This window comes from Anabrus simplex, chromosome 1, assembly GCF_040414725.1.
Source record: "Anabrus simplex isolate iqAnaSimp1 chromosome 1, ASM4041472v1, whole genome shotgun sequence".
NCBI classification, from domain to species: Eukaryota; Metazoa; Arthropoda; class Insecta; order Orthoptera; family Tettigoniidae; genus Anabrus; species Anabrus simplex.
This window is the reverse complement of record NC_090265.1, coordinates 1,117,440,801-1,117,466,531: the sequence shown is the minus strand read 5'-3', so window position 1 is coordinate 1,117,466,531 and position 25,731 is coordinate 1,117,440,801. Positions and strand designations below refer to the sequence as shown.

At 37.7% G+C, this 25,731-nt stretch overlaps 1 protein-coding gene across 2 annotated transcripts in view; it reads left to right on the top strand.

Annotated features, from left to right (window-relative positions):
* Window positions 1–25,258, top strand: part of LOC136858195 (NPC intracellular cholesterol transporter 1 homolog 1b) — a 212,824-nt gene extending 187,566 nt beyond the window's left edge. For both annotated transcript variants that reach the window (XM_068225409.1, XM_068225411.1), the window contains exons 21-25: window positions 1,012–1,208; window positions 7,239–7,470; window positions 12,144–12,257; window positions 12,347–12,509; window positions 23,426–25,258. In XM_068225409.1, coding sequence (XP_068081510.1) covers window positions 1,012–1,208; window positions 7,239–7,470; window positions 12,144–12,257; window positions 12,347–12,509; window positions 23,426–23,493 — 774 coding nt within the window. In that variant the 3' untranslated portion in view covers window positions 23,494–25,258. The remainder of the gene's footprint in view (window positions 1–1,011; window positions 1,209–7,238; window positions 7,471–12,143; window positions 12,258–12,346; window positions 12,510–23,425) is intronic.
* Window positions 25,259–25,731: the final 473 nt, after the last annotated feature.

Sequence of the window (25,731 nt, the reverse complement as noted above, 5' to 3'; positions counted from 1 at the left end):
TAATAATAATAATAATAATAATAATAATAATAATAATAATAATAATAATAATAATAATAATAATATCCTTAGTTTTAAAATGGTAAGTAATGTACACTTAAATGAAGTAATGACACTAAATCTATCCATCCATTCATTCATTCATTCCTTCCTTCAACAATAAAATCCATCAAGTCAGTGATATCTATTCAGCAAGTGCTCACAGCAAGTCACTTATGGAAAGGAACGCCTTAAGTTTGCAGATAGAAAATTCCTTAACCTGGACACAGAGATTATGAAGGAGCGGTTGTAAGCAGCTATGCGGTTACAGATATAGTAAGAAGAATGACCTAGCCGTGGTTAAAATCCCCAACTGATGTTCCGGGCAGATTATGTACAGCAGTTATTTCCTCGTCATTTGTCTGCCACATCATCAGGCAGGTTTTATCAGTAAACTATAACTAAGAAATCACATACCAGTACATACTTAAATGGAATTGCGACAGCACTCCATTCCACTGAAAGCTTCGTAGCAGTCGAAGACAGTGGAATTCTTGAGAATGCTGAACGCAGTTTTCGGTGAAACATCGGGAATACCAAATGCTCCTGGACCACGCCTATAAGCTTGAAAAATGCAGACATAAGAAAAGTATTTGTTTTACCAAGAAATGACTGTATTATGAAAAAATCTGCTTGAACTATTTTGTAGGAAATTGAATTCTAAGTATACTTGTTCTACTTTGTTTAATAATATCTACTCCCTTGATAAGGTAATTGAAAAGACCTTTCTAATGATAAAAGAATTACTGAGATGAGTTGAGTAGTTTCCTCAGATTAGCCTCCATGTATGGAAAAACTCACAAAATTTCTCAGTTCATAATATTGGTATAAATTTAGATTTTGTTTAGGCAATATTTACCTTATGCTTCTTCACTTTACATTTGATATAGATAAGTAGAACAAAAATCATGTGTATTATCTTCTTGGCAATTCCATCCTGAATTAAAGATATTTGTGACCATTTCTTTTCAGGGACTGAAATACATGCTGGACGACAATGGCCTTGCCACAATCGGAGATAGCTATTTCATGGGTTACCACACCACACTTAAGACCTCTAAAGACTACTACGAGGCCCTAAGGTCCACCAGAAAGATCTCAGAAGATCTCACAGAAATGATCAAGTCACACGTTGGTGAAGAAACTAACATAGAGGTCTTTCCATACAGGTGAGTACTGTGGAACGTCTTTTGAAACACAAGTGAACATAACGATTGATCAATATTATTTTAAAGCACTTTACCGTTGACCATTTATTAACTACCAGTTACTATACAGTATCTTAATATACAGAATGCCCTTGAAACAGGTTCCAAAATTTACAGAGGAGGCAGTATGCAACAAACGAAGAAAAAATGGTCCTACAATCATTGGTCACAAACCCAATATCTTCGGAGTTTGGTCCACTGGAAAATTCTAAGTTCCCATGTAGGGAATGAGATATTTTTCACCAATAGAGCATGTCAAAAACAGATCAGATGTAAGGCTTTTCAGGCATTTGCTCTATTAACCAGCGTTTTGTCTTAGGTCTGACACTAGACTCGTCAGAGTGGGATGTGTCAGACCCTACCCACTGATGCTGGGGTGTATGCAGGTGAGCAATAACAGCAAACGCCTGAAAAGCCTTACATCTGATCTGTTTTTGACATGCTCTATTGGTGAAAAATATCTAATTCCCTCCATGGGAACTTAGAATTTTCCATTCAGAATTGCTAGGCGGGCAATAATTCCATTGTGGAGATTTATCTCCCGTATGCAGTTATCAGGCTGTGCCTCTTATAATCGGCTTCTAATAAGTTCACCTGCATACACCCCAGCATCAGTGGGTAGGGTCTGACACATCCCACTCTGATGAGTCTAGTGTCAGACCTAAGACGAAATGCTGGTTAATAGAGCAAATGCCTGAAAAGCCTTACATCTGATCTGTTTATGGTCCACTCCCACTACAGTCAATGATCACGATGTTCCATAAATACGGTGGGTCATATCCAACAAAAGATGGAAATACGTTCCTACCTAAACATTGGGTGTAAACTTAAAGCGTGTTTTTTTTTCACTTGCTTTACGTTACCCCAACACAGACAGGTCTTATGGTGACGATGGGATAGTAAATGGCTCCAGCATTTGCCTGCTGTGAAAATGGGAAACCATGGGAAACGATTTTCAGGGCTGCCTGTAGTGGGGTTCGAATCCATTATCTACCGAATATTGGATACTGGCCACACTTAAGCGACTGCAGCCATCGAACTCGGTACTAGGGTGTTGTTTTATGGTCTTATTGTGATGATGAATCCTGTCAATTTTCATTGCAGGATTAGGGGACACCGAACATGGGTCTTCCATGAGCAATGGATTGGTCAGGGAGGACCAATACCTTGGCCTGCCTGTTTACCTGACCTTAACCCTTTAGATTTTTGGCTTTGGGTACATGATGTTTGTGGTCCCCATAAATGATGTGGATACACTACGAGAATGTATGTTCAGTGCCTGAGATGCAATCCAGCAACAGACAGGGGTGTTCTAATGAATGCAAGGATTCCATGCAACATAGGGTGGAAGGCTGCATTGCAATAGATGGTGGTCACATCGAGCACATGTTGTGAAGACTAGATCAAAGACATGGTAGTGATAGTGGACTATAACTCCAAAGACATTGGGTTTGGAACCAATGTTTATACAACCTTTTTACCTCAGTTTGTTACGTGCTGCCTCCTCTGTAAATAATGGAACGTTTTTCAAGGATGTACATCATTGGAAGAAAAATGAATGAATGAAAAGTGGTAGTGGTGATCATTGTTTTGACATAATGTGTATCAAATAAGGTTATATACATTCAAAACTTAGTGTAATGTAATCTGTTGAGAAAGTATAGTATGAATCAACTGACGTTACAACACTGACAGTGGTATCATTGAATAAACAATTACTTGCAGAATTTAGCAAGTGATAAATATAGGTAGAGCCCTGTACAGATATATGAGATAATATCCGGATATGCACTTCCTTCGTCCGCATCTGCAAAATGGTTATCCGTGGATAATTTAAATATTTAACTACAGTATATTACACCCAAGCTATTGAAACGGATAGATCTGTTAACATAATACAACAGGCCTGATACCTGGCACCAGAACCCCTACAGTCACGAGTTTATGAGGGATTTTCTATCACAACAAGTACCGACTTACTGACCTTTGTTCCTTCCTTCCATTAATTGTGGGCAGGAGCCAGTTAGGCTTAGGTCAGATTTATGGCTTTATGGTCTCAAGGCTCTTTATATATCACTATTTTCCCATATCACTGTCAAGGGTCACCTAACCACAAGCAGAAACAAGGGAAAATCAATAAACATCATTATTTAGAAATTATCAGCAAAATTATCTGCACTGCCATACAGTTTGTATCTGCCAAGACACTAACTTCACGGATATCTGCATCCATGCAGGGTTCTAGATATAGGGCTTTGATAAAGAACGCAACCGTTGCTAAAACGGGTCACAGATTTATTTTAATATATGTTGGGAGGATTTTACCATGCCCAATAAGCAAACTTAGATGGTAAAATTATGAATGTCTCAATTTTTTTTAATAAGTAATATATGCTCACTGGCAAAAAAAAAAAAAAAAAAAAAAAAACCTATGTATTTCAGACAAAATTTAATGTTAGTCCATTTGAAACTTTGTATAAATTACAGTATATGTTATGACATTACAACAATACGGTAATGTGTTAAAATTTAATTAGCCCATTTGATAAGTTTCACCGCAATAACTGATTAACATTATTGAGTGTGACAGTCACAACACTAATACTGCTATTTGCTGCCTTTGGACAAAAATAACCACAAACAGCTATCTTAAGGTTTATTGCTGTGAATTCTTGTGCTGCGTATTTTTGTGCACATTATGGCTTCTCTACAATAGTTAGTCTCACTTCTAAGTCAGGTCATAATGGCTCTTTCACCTGAAAATGCAGTAAGGGCCATGATATTAGTGAAGAATGGGCGCAGTATACACTATGTTGCAGACATTATAGGCACGTCTTATTCTAAAGTGTACAGAACTGTTAAAAGGTACAGAGAGGACAATATCTACAACAGGAGGCCCTGTTTTAGTTGTTGGAGAGGCATTACTGAATGCGATGATCACTTACTCGTAATACAAGTTCTTCATGATCAACACAGAACAAGTGTGGATGTCAGAAATCATTTGCAGCAAGTACGGGGCACAAATATCAGCAAAAGGACAGTAGGAAAGAGGTTGTACGAAGCGGATTTGAAGTCCAAGAGGCCCGCCACAGGACCTCTGCTTACACGTGAGCACTGTGCCTCTCGAATGCAATTCGCCAACCCCCCATCGAAACTGGACTGTGGAGCAATGGAGCGCAGTGCTGTTTGTAGATGAAACCAGATTCTGTTTGAGGGCACCAGATGACAGGGCGAGGGTATGGAGAAGGTCCGGGGAACATTATTCACCTTCTACATTCTCTGAAAAGAAACTGTTCAATGGAGGCTCTGTGATGGTCTGGGCTGGGATTACCACTGATGCGCACAGGGAGCTTGTGTTCATCGAGAATGGAAGTCTGACAGCCCACCGATACATCGAGGAGATTTTAGTGGATCACATGGTGCCTTTTGCACTTGTCATCGGCAAGAACTTTATCCTGATGCATGACATTGCTCGCACACGTTGCCATTCGTGTATGTGAGTACCTAGATGAAGTCGGAACTGAGCGCATGGTGTGGCTTGCTCGTAGTCCTGATCAAAACCCGATAGAGCATGTCTGGGATATGTTTGGGAGACATGCTAGAAGTCAAAAATATTTAAGCTCTTTAAGTCTTTAGGCTTTTTCAATCGTGAAATTACCGGCATTTCGCCCCAATGTAGCAGCGGGCTCATCAGTTGGAATGCTACACCTTTCCAAGATGCTGGCGCTAGTGTACCATTCAGACACCACTGCAAGCCTCATAAGTAGGACAATGTAGTGACAGTGCACTAGGGGAAGCATGTGCTTCCACTTGTATAAATGCCTACCTTTGATACTAGGAGTTGTTCCCCTGACACACTAGCTCAACTTTGGGCTGTGCTCCAGGCAGAATGGGAGAGCTCATACCACAAGAGACTTTGCATCCTGAGCATGCCTGATGGAATCACACTCAATTTGAACTTGACAAAACATCTCCACCTTAAAATTTACACATTAAGAACGCAATGAACAGAAAAGCAAATATAAACAAGTACTGGTAGTGTCTCTTATGGCTGACCTGATTATAACAAATTTTATAAAAAGTATTTTTGCACCTGCCATTTCCTACATTATCATGACATGACAATGAAGCTGTTTCTTCAACTTTTTTTACAATAGTGTCATCTTCAGTTATATTTCACTTTGCTGCTTCCTGGAAGTATGTAAAGTAGTTTATTTTCTTCATCTTGAAAATCAACACATGCAAACAAATAATAACAATATACAGAATGTTTTCTCTTTCAACGACTTAGTTTATGGACATGCCAGCTTGTACCATCACATCAATTCTTCTGTTGAGGTATTCAGAATCTCAAGTCAGCCGAATACTTCTTTCAAAAGTTTATTTGTAAACCACACAGAAAACATGCATTATTTTACGCTAACAACATCCAACTTCAGGAAAAGGAATGACGTCTCAGTACTCAAGGATGCAGTGATCAGAGTTATATAAACAGTATAGTCAACATACAATATTAAAGTTCCTAATTTTACATAAATTCTTCTAATTTTAGTACTTTCTTTGGCAACGATTTTAAAGCTGTGCAAATATATTTCTCGTATGAAATTTCTGGATATTTAAGGGGTACATGCACCCCAACGTCCCCACAAAAAAAGTGCTGCCTACATGAAATAAAGAGAACCATTTTGCCCTATGACGTCACACCTAAATAGCAAAATGCGTTTTAAAGCAATTAAATCGCATATATAACCCTCAGAAGTAATATCAGCATACCAGAAAGTCATGCAGACATACTGATAATCCTACATGTATTCAAAATAGTCTAATTTTTAACAATCTAAAATTTGGAACTTTACTACTTACAATTTTCATACATTATAAGTATAACACTATTATTTTTCTTCCTAGTGAGTTACTTAATAATAAAATTCTGACTTTGCTTTCCGATATTAATTCTCTGACTCTCTTAAACACTCTAAAATGACAGGTATGACATCATAACTTCTGGGTCACCCTATAAACATGGTTTAAATGTGCTCTTCTAGTCCTATATAGTGCACTATTCAGTGTTTTATATCTCAGGTAATTGTACAACAATGCAGTATTTTTGCACCTTAATTCTTTCCTCACACCTTCGTGAATATATCTAACAGCATTTACCAGCACTTGTAAGTAAACTGGCAACAATCAGTTTCTTCTCTGAACCTATTTATTTATTCATTTATTTGTTTGTTTGTTTATCTATCTATCTATCTATCTATCTATCTATCTATCTATCTATCTATCTATCTATCTATCTATTTATTTATTTATTTTTCATGCTATTAGCCCTTGGACTGGTCTGATGCAGTTCTCCAATCCATCTCACCCTACTTTATTCCACCTCACTCTTCCAAATAATCTCCATACTAACCTTTTCACTAGAGACTGACCGGCTCTTCAGATTCAACCTATCCATTTCTCGGACCATACCGAGCAAGCTCTTTGTGCTTCATGCTTAGGTTATCACGCATGTTACCGCACCATGACTTACGTAAATACCTATGCATTTTGCAGTCGAACTTACCGTGAGTTATCGTGAACGTTAAGGTACAGCCCGGTTGGCCTGGTTTGTTGCAGGTCTCCTAGGCCAGTCTCTTTGTTGCTACATAATTATCACTATTTTTATCCCATACTCCTCCCTCCAAAGCTACATGAACAAGTCCTGCATGTATCAGAACGTGACCAATCAACTGATCTCTCCTTCGAGTCAGATATCACCAAATCGTTCTCTTTAACAAATTTTTCCCGTAATTCTTTTTTTTTTCTTTAATTGTTCTCTTCACATCTACCCAGTTCAGTACCTGTTAGTTTGTGATCTGCTTGTCCCAGAATCATAAAAAGAATGTCAATGAATCGACCGATGTAACTCACCAGCTATTGTAATAACAAGGCAAATAATGGTTAGCACTGTTCTTGCTATAAAATAGCTTTTCTTGTTCTGAATTTCAGTGTGTTCTACGTGTTCTACGAGCAGTACCTGGACATCTGGGAATCCGCCTTCCATTCGCTGCTCATGTCGCTGGGAGTAGTGTGGTATGTGAGTTTTCTGCTCATGGGTCTGAACTTATTCTCCTCCCTCTTCGTGCTGCTCATGGTCACCTGTGTGTTGCTGGACCTGGCCGGACTCATGTGGTACTGGGAGGTGTCTCTTAACGCCGTCTCCCTCGTCAATCTCGTCATGGTCAGTAGCAGACTGTCATTATCTCAAACTTCTAGAAAATACGAGGGCGAGTCAATAAATAAGTCGCAAAACTGAACTGAGGCAAAAATAATCAAAGTAACATTCTGACATTTATTTCACATTTCCACATATTCACCCTGTACATTTAGGCACTAATAATAATTTTGTGTGGCTATTTCTAGCCAAGTGCAGCCCTTGTAAGGCAGACCCTCCGATGAAGGTGGGCGGCATCTGCCATGTGTAGGTAACTGCATGTTATTGTATTGGAGCATAGTGTTATGTGTGGTGTGTGAGTTGCAGGGATGTTGGGGACATCACAGACACCCAGTCCCCGGGTCAATGGAATTAACCAATGAAGATTAAAACCCCGACCCGGCCGGGAATCGAACCTGGGACCCTCTGAACCCAAGGCCAGTACACTGACCATTCAGCCAACGAGTCGGACATTCAGGCACTTATCCCATCTCTTTATAAGTCCTTGAAAGCCAACAGCAAAGAAGTCCTTTGGTTGCTGTCGCAGCCAAAGTGTATTTCTCCCCACATGTCCCAAAACACGGTGAACAAAACCTTGCGGGCCGATGGAATCGTCTTGAACTTTTTTCTTGTTGGGGAGGCGGTATATTTCCATTCCATAGACGATCGTTTGGATTCGGGTTGAAAGTGATGAAGCCCACACTCGTCCCCCATAACAATTCATGCCATGAAGTCCTTCAATGGTTAAACTTCTGGATCCAATTGAACACAGCTTTCCATGAGATAGAGTTTTCACCATAGACGGGATGGATTTCGCGATACACTTCTTCTGTGGACAGTCCTTTGGCCCACAAAACACGCACAACTGCATGCTGTTCTTCTCGTGTACAGTCATGCAACACATATGCCATCGTGCACTAACAGCCTCTGACTGACTGAGTGCCTGCGAGATATCGTACGACAAGCATACATGTGCTGCCATCTGCTGGCAAAACTTGCACGCGTAATTTCAAATGGTATAAGGCACACACATGTTTGCGACTTATTTATTGACTCACCCTCGTAGTTACATAACTTGTAATACCAGAAATAAATAGTTATTTATGCAACAGTCACAGGAAGTGATGTTTTATGTCCTAGCCACAAAAACAAGTTAGGTACACTTATCTCTTTAGTGTCTGTTGTGTACAATAATTTATCATAAGTTATGAATTTCATTACGGTCTGTGTTGACAATGGTCACTTTCCGCACTTTTTTATTATAAATTGCAGGCACGGCTTCATAATACGATCTACAGAGCTGGAGAACTACCAGAATGATGGATATAATACAGAGCAATGAGTGATCCCCTCCTTCATATTGTGTTTTGTTATCGAGCGAAAGATCGATACCCATTCAGTTACTGGTGATCTGCAACCTTGCTTGGATCTGTGAACGACAGCACTTTAGGACACTGAGCCCCCTATCGGAGAAAGCAGTAGTTATAGATAGAGCCCTGCACGAAAATACAAAATATCTTCTGCACTTCCTTCATCCACACCCGCATTCCGAATGGTTATCTGCAGATATTGTAACTATTTAACTATATTACACTGAAGGTATTGTAATGGATAGATCTGTTAACATAATACAATAGGCCTGATGACTGGTACCAGAACACCTGGTTTATGAGGGATTTCCTCTCGTGACAACTACCAACATATTGAGCGGTTCTCTTTCAGAAACTTTGTTCCTATCTTCCATTGATTTCGGGCAGAAGCCAGTTAGGCTTACGTCAGATTTTCGGCTTTAAGGTCTCAAGCCTCTTTTATATATCACCATTCTCCCATATCATTGTCAAGGGTCGCCTAACCAGAAACAAGAATAAGAAGACACCTGATTGAAAATCAATAAACTTCATTATTTAGAAATCATCAGCAAAATTATCCACACTGCCATAGAGTTTGCATCCACCAAGACACTAACTTAGCGGATAAATCCGCGGATATCCTCATCCGTGCAGAGCTCTAGTTATAGAGTCGTCCATGATCTGCATGCCTCTTGGAATTGTTGACACTTTTGCCCCAAGCATGGCTATAAATCACACCCTCTCCTCTCGAGGACACGCAAATAACTATTATTCCATATGATGACGAATTTACTTATTTTAAATTAAACATTTTACTATAAATAATTTTAACGTGTCACCACCAAAATCGTGCATGATCAAGGCAGGCGTGACCAACACAATCAATACAACAGTACCGTACACGAACAAATTATGAACATTGGGGGACGTTTAGAAAAGCAATACTCGAGAGGAAATTTGAACCAGTCAAAGAAGTTGTTGTTAAGCGAATGAGACATCAATCAATCAGAGATGCTTTTTAACTAAGTCCTCTTTGGGACGACCTTGTCTTGAAACATGTGAAAGGAAAGAAAGGCTTTTAAACCTGGTTTGATGATTTGTGTTGAAAACTTGTTGCCCCGGGTTGGCATCTCAAAGACGTAAAATCACAGGAGTGGTATTCGTGGACCTTACAACTGCGTATGACACAGTGCATCATAGAACTTTACTCATCAAGCTCTATAACTTCACCAGAGACGATGGTTTCATGAAGATTGTTGAAACTCTCCTGCAGAACGCTGGTTCTTTGTTGAGTTTCAAGAAAAGTACAGTAGGTGGAGAGATCAATGGAATGGACTTCCCCAGGGCAGTGTCCTCTCGCCAATTCTCTTTAACATCTACATGAATCATTAACCAAAGCCTTCCTATACAAGAAGCTTCATTTATGCAAATGACCTGGCTTTAGCGGTCCAGTGCAACGACTTTCAAACTACTGAAGTGTAGCTCTCAAATGCACTTAAGGAACTTTCAGTGTATTATCAGAAGAACCAGCTACTGCAAAACCCTGCTAAGACCCAGGTGTGTGCATTTCATCTTCGAAATTGAGAAGCTACGAGGCAGCTGGGCATGATGTGAGAGGATAAGCAACTGGAGCATTGTTTTACACCAAGGTACCTGGGTGTTACCTTAGATCAGACCTTAACACGCAAGAAACACTGTGTTAATTCTGGACAGAAAGTCTCAGCCCGAAATAACATCCTCCGGAAACTTGGCTCAAGCAAATGGAGAGCTCATCCAACTGTGTTAAGAACCTCATCTCTTTCTCTCAGTTCCTCTGCGGCTGAGTATGCATGTCCTGTCTGGTTCAGCTCAGCCCATACAAAGCGGGTGGATACAGCCCTTAATGAAACATGCAGAATAGTTACTGGGTGTCTGAAACCAACTCCCATTGACAAACCTTACTGCTTGGCTGGTATTGCTCCTCCAGACATTTGGCGAGAAGTGTTCACAAGGCAAGAGAGGTCAAAGGTGGATCTTACAAACACCCACCCGCTATTTGGGCATCGACCTCCACCCAGAAGACTGAAGTCCAGGAAAAGTTTCCTCAGTACCTCCAAGGCTCTGGATAAACCAACAAGAACAGCACGTTATGATATGTGGTGAGCTAAAATGGAATATCTTTGTGACTGGTTGGTGCCTTCTGAATCTCCACCCCTGGTCATCATTTGGAATTGACAACCTGGAAGGCACTGAATCAATTGAGGAGTGGAGTAGGTAAATCCAAGGATAACCTATTTTTAAAAAATTGGGTTATTTGAAAGATCGGTCAGACTTATGCGATTGCAGGGAGCAACAAACTACCCAACTCCTGTATGACTGTCAGTCCTGCCCTGTTCGTTGTACACTTCAAGACTTGACACAAGCCACTGAAGAAGGAATTGCTGTTGTCCATTTCTGGGCAAACTTTTTGTGAAATATGCTTTTGACATAAGATGTACTTTGTTTTGTTTGTATATAATACCTTATTTATATTGTAAGTTTTTTCAACACAAAGACAAAGACAAAGTTACCTCCGTACAGGCCATGAAGGCCCTTGGAGGAGTGGAAGGTAAAGGCTTCCACCATTGTTAACCGTGGCACGTGATGGGGTAGAGTGGTTAGCTCTATGCCCAGCCACTTTTGCCCCCAGGAATTAACCTGGTACTCATTTTTGGTGTAGGCTGAGTGAACCTTAGGGCCATATGCACCTCCGGAAGTGGAAATCTCCTTTCTTAAATTCTACGACTTTCTGATGGGGATTTGAACCCACGTCCTTCCGAGCGAACCGAGCATGCCTTTACCACCTCGGCCAGGCAGCCCCTATTTTCAACACACTGCCACAAAATAAATAAACCATATATTTTCTTTTTTAGGTAGTTTAAAAATGTATTTATTCAAAATTAATTTTGGCAGGCTGAAGAACCTAACAGTTATACATATACATTAAAAGAGATGGCTTCAAAGATGACCCCCCCCCCCCAAAAAAAAGCGCACAATTAAATGTCACAGCAGCGCCTTTGACTTAAGCAAATGAAGAAGACGCCTGGCATAGAAAGATATAACCTCCGCTCTTCATGAGAAAAGACATCTAATTGGTCGAATACACCTTTATGGACACTGAAGGTCATGCTTGTTGCTAGAGGAACGCTTATACTGGCTTGTTTTGCAAGTTAAAGGTTAAAGCTACAAACAACATAACTTTACCTTTTCAGTTACCTAGGGTACCATCAATTCATCTCTATTTTCATTTATATACCTACCTTCATATTCTACACTTCTATTACAATTAATTAGTATAGATATCAGTCAATAATGTGTACTATCTTGCACTAGGCGGTGGGGATAGCAGTCGAGTTCTGCAGCCACATCATCCATGCATTCGACCTCTCTGAGAAGGAGACCAACGAGGAGAGAGCAGTTGATGCACTCGTCAATATGGGTAGCTCGGTAAGTGGATACCTTGCAAGTCATTAACAACAATTAGTGTACGTAAATAAGTCAACAAGCATAACATTGATCATTTCTTCTTGTTACAGGTATTCTCAGGCATAACGCTCACAAAGTTTGCAGGAATTGTCGTGCTGGCATTCGCAAAGTCGCAAATATTCCGTGTCTTCTACTTTCGAATGTATCTTGGCATTGTGTTGATCGGTGCTGCACATGGCCTCATCCTGCTACCAGTAGTACTCAGCTACATTGGTTCGTTCTACCATTGATTGTAACCATTACAGTGATATTGACAATGCAAAATTTCAATTGTATAGAAAGATAATAATTTCTCTGTGAGTGAGTGAGAGAATGAATGAATTACAGACTAGCAGAGTGAAAGGAAGTATGTGTAGGCCTGGATTTCTCAATAGGCCTCATAGGCCAGGGCGTAGGGCAGCACTTTGGTTTGCGGGGGGGGGGGCAATATTATTTTCACTGGGTGAGTTGGCCATGCAGTTAGGGTGCTGTGAGTGCTGTGAGCTCGCATCCGGGAGATAGTGGGTTCGAAACCCCACCGTCGGCAACCCTGAAGATGGTTATCCGTGGTTTCCCATTTTCACACCAGTCAAATGCAAATGCAAAGGCAACGGCCACGGCTGCTTCCTTCCCACTCCTAGCTCTTTCCTATCTCATTGTTGCCATAAGACCTATCTATTATTTTTTAAAAATTTTAAAAAGAGAGAGAATATGTATTCTCAATGCATTTTTTCTTCGACCACATAAATGAATTCATGCAGCATTCAGAACATCATGAAGAATATTTTAAAGAGATAAGCTCGCAGTGCCCAGAATAGCAAACATACATATTCGTATTTATTATAGACTTTGTGATCAAGAATTGAAAATGTTCTTTACTCCACCTTGTTCAATGAATGTTTGGATCTGAAATCTAACCTGGGGTTGATAATTAGTCTGAGAATGTGTCCTATCTATCTCAGTTTCTTTGTGAAAGGTGATGCTTGTTGTTTAAAGGGGCCTGAACATTTAGGTTACCAGCCCCTTCACGAAGGGGATCTTATATGAGAATAGGTATATATAAAAAACAAGTAAGATACCCATGCTTTGCTACGGTATTATACTGAAATTTATAATTGAATGCTTACCGGTATTGTTTTAGATATATAATCCGCCGAAATTCGCGATCTGACTCATTTTCTAATAGATAATGGCAAGTTTCCTCCCATTTTTCAATCTTTCTTTCCAGCAATCGATTTCGTATTTCCCGGGCTAAGTCCAGGTATTCCACTTGGTCAGTTGGGTCCCTAAATCTTTGCCATCTTTGGTGACTTGGCGGTACTGAACCCGCGGCCGGACTGCATTCGAAGTCATTACCCGTCCAGGACACGTTTCCAGCGCGGTCCGCACATTTGACAACGGTCCAGAACATTATTATTATTATTATTATTATTATTATTATTATTATTATTATTATTATTATTATTATTATTATAGATGTTCTGGACCCCACAGCAAGATGCAAGACCGCTACTTGGCGGTAAATTACAACTGCTGCCATTGTCATTGTTGACAATGTGACCAGCACCATTGTCGCACGTAGGCAAGTGTGCCGAATTTCTGGTGATACGAATGACATACTTCCGTGCATTATTGACCTTATTATAGAGGTGAACAATTTGACGGTCAATCTCATTCCTATCGTTTATTTCAAATGTGTTTACATTTTTATTTATATGCCAGGAGAATCTACTGTAATCTAAGAACGTTCTCTGAAGGAAAAGATGGCTGTTGAAAACGAACCCAGGAAAGATTAAAAAGATCGGTTTATGATCAGAATAAGTACATCGAAAATCTACAGCCTGTTTCCAGTCATTCGACAGGGTCAGGAATGGAATGAATAAAGCCCCATCTAGTGGCGACAATAGGAATTGTGCCGGCTGCCGAAGCACTCCTCTGGGGCAATGATCGATGAATGACAAATGAAATGAAATATTGGACTGTTGCTGGAATGAATGATGACAGGGAAAACTGGAGTAAAGGGAGAAAAACCTGTCCCGCCTCCGTTTTGTCCAGCATGAATGTCACATGGAGTGACCGGGATTTGAACCATGGAACCCAGCTGTGAGAGGCCGGCGCGCTGCCGCCTGAGCAATGGAGGCTCCTTATAAGTACATTATAAACAGTAAAATCAATTGGTCTCACCTCCTTTTACACCCCACTGCCGTTAAATTTATTCCCCTCCCCCCAAAAAAAATTAAATGGGCATATTTAAAGGAGATTCCAAACACCAATGTTCACGTCTATTACCTTCAGTTTTGAGATATAAGTATCCCTATAAAAATAATTCACTTTTTTTTCACTTCCTTTCACACTCGTTCCCCCCCTAAGTGAATTTTCCGGGAAAAAATACTTGTTTCTTTAATAGTAAAGGATCTTCTAAATACCAATTATCATGACTCTAACTTCTTCAGTTTTTGATTTATGTGTCCACATGAAAGGAATTCAACTCCTTTTCACTCCCGCCCCCCAAGATGGTTTCCCCTCCAAAACGCGTTTTTCTTTGTTTTAAAGGAGATCCAAATACCAATTTTCATGTCTTTAACAACTTTAGATTTATTAGATGTATTCTCATACAATTAAGTCACTTAATTTTTCATTTCTTTCACCCCCCCTCCCACCTTCATTGGATTTTCCGAGAATACGTGTTTCTTTACTTTTAAAGCAGATTCCAAATATCAAATTTCACGTCTGTAACATCTTCATTTTTGAGATATCAGTAGCCTAATTTAAAAGAATTCAACACAATTTTCAGTCACGTTTACCACCCCCCCCCCCTCCACCCAAGTGGTATTTCCGAAAACTAAAAATACACGTTTCTTTATTTTTAATAGAGATTTAAAAAAATCATTTTTCACTTCTGTAACATGTTAAGTTTTTTGAGATATACTGTGGAAATTCTCATTTTAAAATTTAACCCCCTTTTAGTTCCCCTTAAGTGGAGTTTCCAAAAACAAATCACCTATGTTTCTTTACATTTACAGGAAATTCCAAATACCCACTTTTTACGTCTGTAACATTTTACGTTTCTAAGATATTCTGTAGATATAGTCTTTCAAAAAATTCACCCCAATTTGTCACTCCTGTTTAACTGCCATTAATTGGATTTTCCAAAAACAAAAAAAAAAAGTATTTCTTTATTTTTAAAGGAGATCCCATATACAAATTTTCAGTCCTGTAATATCTTCAGTTTCTGAGATATGTGTATCCTCACTAAAGGCATTCAACCCATTATTCACCCTTTTACACCCCTCCTATTGGGATTTACAGAAAACAAAAAAGATATGTGTTCCTTTATTTTTAAAGGGGATTCTAAATACCAATTTTTACATGTGTAAACTTTTAAAGTTTTAAGATGTAGACACACTCACTTTAAAAATTCACCCCCCCCCCCCCCCCATTATTTGGATTTTCCAAAAACAAAAAAGTACCCGTTTCTTTATTTTTAAAGTAGATCCCAAATACAAATTTTCAGGTCTGTAATATCTTCAGGTTCTGAAATATAAGTAGCCTCATTAAAGGCATTCAACCCATTTTCACCCTTTTCCACCCTTCCTATTGGGATTTTCCAAAAACAAAAAAGTACATGTTTCTTTATTTTTAAAGGAGAGTATAAATACCAATTTTTACATCTTTAAACTTTAAAAGTTTTGAGATATAGATACACTCATTTTAAAAATTCACCCCCCATTAATTGGATTTTCCAAAAACAAAAAAATACGTCTTTCTTTATTTTTAAAGGAGATCCCAAACACCAATTTTCAGGTCTGTAATATCTTCAGTTTCTGAGATATAAGTATCCTCATTAAAGGCATTCAACCCCTTTTTCACCCCTTTTCACCCCTCCTATTGCGATTTTCCCAAAACAAAAAAATATGTGTTTCTTTATTTTTAATGAAGATTCTAAATACCAATTTTTACATCTGTAAACTTTAAAAGTTTTGAGATATAGATGCACTCATTTTAAAAATTCACTCCCCTTTTCACCCTCCCATTAATTGGATTTACCAAAAAAAGGACGTGTTTCTTTATTTTTAAAAGAGATCAAAGGTACCAATTTTCAGGTCTGTATTATCTTCAGTTTCTGAGATATAAGTACCGGTATCCTGATTAAAGGCATTCAACACTTTTTCACCCTTTTCACCCCTCCTATTAGGATTTTCTGAAAACAAAAAATATGTGTTTCCTTATTTTTAAAGACGTTTCTAAATACCAATTTTTACATCTGTAAATTTTTAAAATTTTGAGATATAGATACACTCATTTTAAAATTTCACCCTCCTTTTCACTCCGTTAGCGACGGAATATCCAAAAATTCCTCTTTTAGCGAGCACCTACATCTTAATATGAATATATCCCCAAAATTTCATTTCTTTATGTCCAGTAGTTTTGGCTCGGCGATGATGAATTAGTCAGTCGGGACAAGTTATTTTATACTGTATATATAGATAGATGCAATCTTAATTCTTCTGATGGCACAGAAGCACTGCAGCCACCAACTGCTAAAGGTAAAATACACTCAGCTTTGAATTGTGCAAAGGCTTATCTGAGGTAATCATTAGGTGAGGAACAGACTTTGGTTTTCACACTCCTCAATATAGGAGTAAGGTTGATGCAGAAAATGGAATCTGATAACTTGAAAGATGACTAACCTCACCGTAAAGTAAGAAGAAAGGCCTTCTCATTTTTTTAAACTGTGCTAAAATTAAGTTTTATCATTTTGCTGTGTCGCTGTTACATTTTTCATGTCTTGCATCTACTTGTTCAATTAATAGCCTACTGCGACTGCACATCGTTAATAATGAAAGTAATGATCATTACATTGTTTTGTTAAACGCGAGATGGAGTGGGAAGGATTCTTTACCCTAACGGGTGGCTAATAGGTAAATCCAGTTCCGAGTATGTGAACACATGAATAAATGAATGAATGAATGAATGAATGGGTGATTGGAACTGGTTGATTGAGAGAATGAATGGGCAGTGATAAATGATGTACCTATATAATGTATGTATATACATAGGCTATGTATGAAACTTAATTATTTATTAATTTATTATTATTTGTATTTATTTATTTATTTATTTATTTATTTATTTATTTATTTATTTATTTATTTATTTATTTATTTATTTATTTATTTAACCATATACTATTGTAAATATCTCATTTTAAGCATTGGTATAGGAAACATTTTATATGTACGTGGGGCTTGCCTTGTCCTTTCTCCAGAATAATTGACACCATTCATCCACTATTATTTTGGAGCTATATTACCAGTTAATGGGAAATTTACATTCTACATGTGATAGAGGATTTATAATAATAATAATAATAATAATAATAATAATAATAATAATAATAATAATAATAATAATAATAATAATAATATGAATAGAATAGAGACAAACTTATAAATATAACATTAACTGAAACAATTTAATCAAAACACTGAAAAGAAAATCAAAGCATCTTGTGAGAAAAGAAATAATAAAGTGACAGTGTCCTATGTAAAGAGAAGATCATTTATAATATACTAGCTGACATGCCCATGCCTTGCCATGGAATTCTACATTGTATACAGAATTGTGTATGAAGTAGTGTACATGCTGTAAGATTTAATCAAATTGTATGGTTCTGTGCCTCACCCGAGAAACACCACAGGGAGGTCACCATATGCCATTACTTTTTCCTTTGTAAAGTAAACTATGCTGTTCCTCATGAAGTCCAGGTTGGGAAATTTTAATTAAATTGGCAGGCTCCCTTGCCTACTGCCACTCACAATCGAGTTGCAGAGTTTTCATTATAATGTCAGACACCCCTGCTTGCTGCCAGTCAGAATCGAGTTGGGGTGTATTAATTTTCATTACAATGGCAAACCCCCTTACCTACTGCCAGTCACAAAACCAAGAAACAGAGATCAAGGATAAATCATGTGCCAAAACACAGCAAAACATTTTTTCTCGAAAACTCTTAGAGATATGAAGAACATTCATATTTAATAATTCTGGCATATCTAATTTCAAGTATTCTTGGTGTGCTCCATTGTTCAACATGACTAACCATTCAGGCAGCTTATTTAATTTTAAGGATACCAAACGTACGATTTCCTCTGACTTGCTTCACATTTTCTATCACTACATAGCCCACTTAAAATATAGCGTAATTGTAAATAGCCTGTGTGCTAACGAAAGGTTAGCTAGCTGTGAGTTTAATATGTTTAAACAGAATCTCTACTTGGCCTTGCCTACACTCAAGCACGTGCCTACTTTAAATGTCAGACCCGTGTTCTAGAACACTTGAGCTGATGTTGCCACAGTTACAGCCTGTAATTTTTTCATCAAATTTCTATAGCGGAGGAGTGTGATGTCAATATTTCAAAAACTGTTGGTTTTAGGGCCTTAAAACATGGTTTCCAGTGTCCCAGAAGGACTTACTGAATATAGTTCTTTAAATTGCTTTGAAATTAAAATAAATAAGAACAAAGAAATGCTTCTCATAAATGAAGCTGCCAATAATATAAGATAGTAGTTTTTTCACAAATTCTAATTAATACTGTAATTGGTTGAAATCCAAAATGATACTAGTGCGGTTTGCCTTATCCTTGTACGACAAATTCAATATTTCATCTGTATTTGCCAAAGGGCCCAAATCAGAGTTCTCACGGGAACCATTTGATATTCCGGGATGATATATAGCCTACAGTATGTTATCCAGAATGATAATATCTTTCAAATGTTGAAAGAAGTGTTAAAATCGGTCCGGTGGTTTCTGAGTTTACCCGTATAATCACAAACACACGTATATTGTTTATAGTAACACAATATGTTACTCGCCCAGTTTGCTATTTTAAGCTGAAGATGACACTCTTAAGTGTCAAAATCGGTACTATGAATAAATAAATAAATAAATAAATAACATGCTGTAAACTAATATCTTGTACGACATATATTTAGTATTGCAAGTGATAAAAATCATTGTTATCCATATTGAAGATACTGAATGTAGGAAGCTAAAAGGTTTATTTTGTCACCTATTCAATACATATATGTATATATGTTTATTTTGTCACCTATATGTATTGAATAGGTGACAAAATAAATCTTTTAGCTTCCTACATATATTTAGTATTGAATAGGTGGAAACTTTATTCAAATTTTAAGTTTACAAACCCACAGTCTAGTATAGACTAATAGTATTTGTGCACTTTGTTGCACATACAAATCACAATGAGTTTCAAGAAAAAAATTAATGGATAAAGAGCATGTACGAATTGCACATACTTGAAGACATTACAAGTTTTCTTTTAATCTTCCTGTGTTTGCTTTCTGAGAGGTTTATACTCTGTATCGATAGGTCCAAGAAGCAACACATTGCTGACTTTTGGAGATACTGCCGGCACGATACATTTAGTTATTGGTACCATCACAAGATGATACTCTTCTTTAAGGTCTTAGTACTGTGCATGTTCAGGGTGGTACTGCTGTCTTTGGTAATGCACATACTCCACCTATACTTCTCTATAGCTTGTCAGACTAGTTAGGATCTGCACAGGTTGGTAATAGAATGCACATATTCCACCTACACTTCTCTATAGCTTGTCAGTGATCAATCGGCAGACTAGTTAGGATCTGCACAGGTTGGTAATAGAAGCTGTGAGTTATGAATTCCGGGAATGACGTCATGTCAGCCAATTGCAATGCTAGTAGTGGTCGATGAATGGACAATGGACGATGGACAATAGTGCATGAAATGCTTCATTAGGTTATTAAAATAAGTGTGCCTTTTGGGGTGGGCCGGTTGGTGCCTGGCATTCATAATGAACACATCTCTCTTCTAAAAGCATTTAAACTAAGATTCATATATTAGTGATGTTATGCATTATATGCTGGATTGTCTATACTAGGTTTCTACCAGACCATAATGTTTTCTGTGTTCAGTGAAAAAGGTACACATACTAAATTATGGAATATGAAGGACACAAATTTAGAACATTATTATTCAACCTAATCATTAGTGAGATGGCATTGCACAGTAAAAACTTTCAGATCCTTCCTGTTTACTGATGAGCCAGGCAAAACATTTGGAAGCTCTCAAAAACATGATGTAACTACAACATTTACTAACAGATTGTATCAAATAATGTTAAAAGGAAAGCATGTGTTTTTTCAAATATTAGCTTCTAACTTCGTTTTTCATCAAGTAGTATTGAGCCGATTTAATATGTGTTCTTCAAAATGTTTATGCTGCAGGAAGAAGTTAGTTACCTCCATTACCAGAAAATCTACTAGATGTGTACGAAACTTAAAAATTGCTTTGAAATTAAAATAAAGTGAACGAAGAAATGCTTCTCGTAAATGAAGCTGCCAATAAAATAAGAACCGAGCTCGATAGCTGCAGTTGCTTAAGTGCGGCCAGTATCCAATATTCGGGAATAGTGGGTTCAAACCCCACTGTCGGCAGCCCTGAAGATGGTTTTCCGTAGTTTCCCATTTTCACACCAGGCAAATGCTGGGGCTGTACCTTAATTAAGGCCACGGCCGCTTCCTTCCCAGTCCCATTCCTGTCCCATTGTCGCCATAAGACCTATCTGTGTCAGTGCGACGTAAAGCCAATAGCAAAAAAAAAAAAAAAAATGTTTAAATAAGATCGTTTTTTCACAAATTCTAATTAATAACCTGTTAAAATCCAAAATGATACTAGTGGATGAAACTTTCTCTTTTACCTATAAATATTTTAATCAAATATTCATATGCTGCATATAAAGGTTATTTTATCCCCTAGTGTTTGCGTTGTTGCCAAACAAATTAACAACTAATGCTAAGTTATTTCAAACATGTAATCCAATTGTGCTCCAACATTGAACAGACCCTCAATGCTCATACTGCTGTACTAGGACTTCAAAAATTCCATCCATAACACTGTCACTAGAGTTTGGCCAACATAACATATAACAGGATATAGGTTTCATATTAACGCATCCTGGTGTAGAAAACTGTAGGAGTCTCACACATTGTTCATAACAACAAAGAGATAAAAATCTGTTCAGTAAAACACTGCTAGAAAATATTCACTTTCTAATTCTACTATTTAAACCTTCTACGTTTTGGCAACTTTACATTCATTGCCTGTGGACACGTTTTATGTCATATGGTATTACTACTCTCTTGCCTAAAATGTTCCAAACTGCTGTTCTAGTCAAGCATCTTGTGAGAAGTCCCGTCTATATGCCACTACATTAAACATTAGCGTAGTTGGGGTCCTGCCCTAACAAAATTCACCTCATCTCCTAAATAAGATACGCGTAAAATTTCATAAAATCACAACCCAAAACCCAATGCACAGTACATTAACATCTCAATAAGAAGATATGGTAATACCTATTCTGTAATGGGAACAAAGAATCCACAACCTCGCTCAAAGATATTTAAAAAAAAAAGGCTTACCTATGCTAAGGAACAAGGAACATACTTTGTTATGCTACTCTCTATAAATCATAGCTGAGAAATACAGCCACCGAGACTCGGCTGGTATCCCTGAGGAGGCATTTTTTATTTTTATAAGTTTCTTCACTTCCTGGGAAAACTGAGTTTTTAGGTTGTGTATTTTCTCAGTATTTCCTTCAGTGGGGTGTTTTGAGTCCTCTGCATCGGTACTGAAAGCATTGGGTGTCATAATTCTGTCCTTGAATTCACTGCTGTGATCCATCCCAAATTTCTAGGAAGCTCTCAGTTTTTGTATTAATTCACCAGTGTTCTTCCTGTATCATATGTATGGTGCTTGCATGAATCAAATTACATTTTCTAAATTAAATAACAATAGACAGAGATATAAATGTGTGAAATGTGATCACCTACCGGTACTTACCAACTTGCGCCTTCCATTTGCACAAAATAGGGTCAGAGTTTATCCGTGTAAGTAACTTGCAGAAGCTCACGACGTGCCCTTCACACTAACATGAGACTGGCTGCAAGAGTCATGCCCAAGAAATTGCTAACCACTGTAAGTCAGCTTCCTAAGGAATTTAGACCTGCAATTCGTGCAGCAAGTTGCTCAGTGCAATTAAATCCTTCCAATAAATGTAAACCCAGTCTTAGTTTCTGAACATTTTTAGAAGACAGATTTTTGAAAATTGTCATCTATCAATTTTCTCCTCCAGCATAAGTGCCTTACTTCAGAAGACATTTTCACTGTATCACGAATCCACAGTACAATATCAAATTAAGGAATCATTAGGATTCACAGTTTTATTAAATTTCTGCAATAAGTGTAAAGCCAGTCTTAGTTTCTGAACAATTTTAGAAGACGGATTTTTGAAAATCGTCATCAGTCACTTCAGTTTTCTCCTCCGGCGTAAGCATCCTATTTCAGAAGACATTTGGACTGTATTCCAAATCCACAATATGATATCAAATTAAGAAATCATTAAGGTTCACAGTTTTATTCCACTATGGTTCACAATTTTATTCCACTCATACTCCACTAATTGCATGCGAGCACAAAACTGAGAATGCATCATAAATACCCTACAATGTGCTTTGCAAGAGGGATAGAAGGATTAACAGTACACTATTTACAGCCCAGTAGGAGCAAGAACTTTTTTGTAATCTGCAGCACAAATGAGAGAGTACTCTGTCAAGGATGCTGTGGAATCCTCCAAGGTCCTTGAAGAAGGCAGTTACCGAGGGTGTGTTAATGGATTGTAGAAGTCCTAGAACACCCAGTCTCATCCTTACAAAACTGAAAATGATTCAATAGTGTTTAGTAGCAGTTACTCTTGAATTGCTCCATTTTCTTAATAATCAATCTTATATCCACTTATTTTAGCGTATAAATGTTCAACCTTTTAATGATTTGTCCTTTAGACAAGTTAATAATGTAAATTAGATCCCATTTTAATGGTTCAAAAGTTTAGTGGTTTTACTGGAGAACATCTACTGATCTTAGTCCCAATATCAGAGTAACAAGGCTTCACATTCATCTTGACAAGTGGAGGTGGTGCTACTATTCTCTACGTACTTCTTATTTTGCGTGTGTGGTTCTGTAGAATGGTCTGCTGCTGACATATCATAAGTACAGGATCACTGAACATAACTCATTATTTTCATTTCAGGACCTCCGAAATGTGTGAGTAGAAAGACAATCTGGGAGCGTGAGAAACTCAACAACATGGCAGAGTGATCTTGGCAACACATGCAAGGAGTTCTTCGATATATCTTCACCACGTGAATCATCTTTTTCATGCCAGTCTTTCTTCGATGTGAAAGCTGGCACTAAGAATTAGATTGAAATTAAATCAGAGAAAATGTATTTCACTGATTCACAAAATATTACTAGTCGATATCTTGAATTACAATGCATACATTTACACAAAGCTTAAAAATTGTTAACAATTCCACCATTCCATTTCTGTTCCTTAATCCAGTGATCAGTTTTGTGAAAGTGCATGTACTAGAACATACTCAAAACAAAAGTTGAGTAGTTTGATCCCGAGACTCTTGAACAATCAGCGGCAATACGTACAGAGGTTTACATTCACTCATTCCAGGTACAGTATCGGACAGAGAGTAATTTTAAGTCTTAGTATACTTTCCCCAGTGCTACACATTAGTGGTGGGGACGGAGCGAGTGGAACTGTAGAGTAACTCGGTTCTTGAGGTTATGTGACATCACAGCAGAGCACTGATTCAACTCGAATACTCCGTATAGCGCTGCGGGTGCTTCAGTAAACCTCCCAGCCAGGCTACACTCGCAACACCACTGTGTTGTTCAGACTCCAGACTGAGATGTCTGTTCTATTTGTATGTTTCCTTATACATATATCTCTGTTTAAAGTTTTGTGCTATATTTTCTATCGATATTTGTAATAAGAAAGAAGCAATAATGCCACGAAAGTCCTCCCAAGCATAGCGGTATTTTACTAACAGTCCAGGTAGAAAATCCGCTACTTGTAAAATTTGCACTCAAATCTATTGTACAGGTGGAGGAATGTCAAATTTATGGAATCACATAAAACGGATGCATCGTAAGGACATGGTACAAGATAAAGTTGCACATCGTGAAAGTAATTCCATTTCTACGTATGGAAGAGACAGTGCAGGAAAAAATAAGTTGCATAGGAGCTTGGCTACTTTTGTATGTGAAGACATGCAGTCACTGAGGGTTGTAGAAGATAGAGCCAGATCTGTAGCTTAGTTCCTTTCCAACAGAACAAAGATGAGCTAGGCCACCATAGTTAAATTGGTAGAGCTACCAACATGAAATCGGGAGGTTGTGGGTTTGTATCCCACTGGTGTCCGGTTGGCTATTTTTGTTCTGTACTTAACATCTCTTCAACATGTACTAAATGTATGTCACACAACCTAATAGGTTGAAAATCGATTTGGATTACAATATTCAATATTCATTGACTCTTAAGTGAACTTGCTCTTGCATACCTTAGCATACCCACCACATCTGTACCCACAGAGGAGGTGTTTTCATGTGCTGGACAAGTTCTTTTAGACAGAAGGTCGTCGCTTTCTGCAAAATGAGCTGAAACTCTGATATTTCTGAATAGAAATTCCTCATATTTAACACCTGTTCCATGCAATACAGAACACTAGCGGTATTTCCCATAATGTCTGTACACAACGTGTTGTGTCTGATTTTTATACTTGTCACAAGATGAAAAATTGAGTTCATTTGTATAATATATTTATTTCCATTACTGATGTTATCATAACAGATTTGTCATTTAACTCCTTACCACATAGTAATCAATGAAATGTTTGACATTATATGAGTTTAGGCATATTCAAAGAACTAGATTTAGTTACATCAATTATCACGTTATGGAATATGGTATGTTTATCCATATGCATTAATATTTATTTATTCATTTGTATGTTTATTTCTTTATTTATGTCTACTTGATATGCCTCATATTAAACACAGATTTTGAGTACACTGTTTGTTATGTTACATTTAAAATTTATATTACATTATAACAGTTGTGCAAGTAACCAATAATAGAAAGCAAGGAGCATAGTACCACTGATAATAATTGATAAGCCTCTTTAAAAATGTAAACTGTAGCTTAGAAGGTCAATATAAAGTTTGAATTTACCGCTATCAAGTTGTTTAACAGAGTAATGACATCAGAGTACTTGCTTCGAACCAAACCGCTCCGTCCCCACCACTACTACACATCAGCCCACCACAGCAAAAGAGGATTCAGCCTCCTTGGATGTTCAGATCAAGTGAGAGAGGCGTGTCAATGCAGGTGGTAGACAGGAGATCGATCGCAAGCCTTGAAAAGATTTTCAGTATGTTCACTACTCATCAACTGAGTTAACTAAGTAACATTTTCAACATATTTCTTTTTCCTGTTCACATTGGTGTACTTGGAAGGAAGAATTCTGTTACAACCTTCTCCAC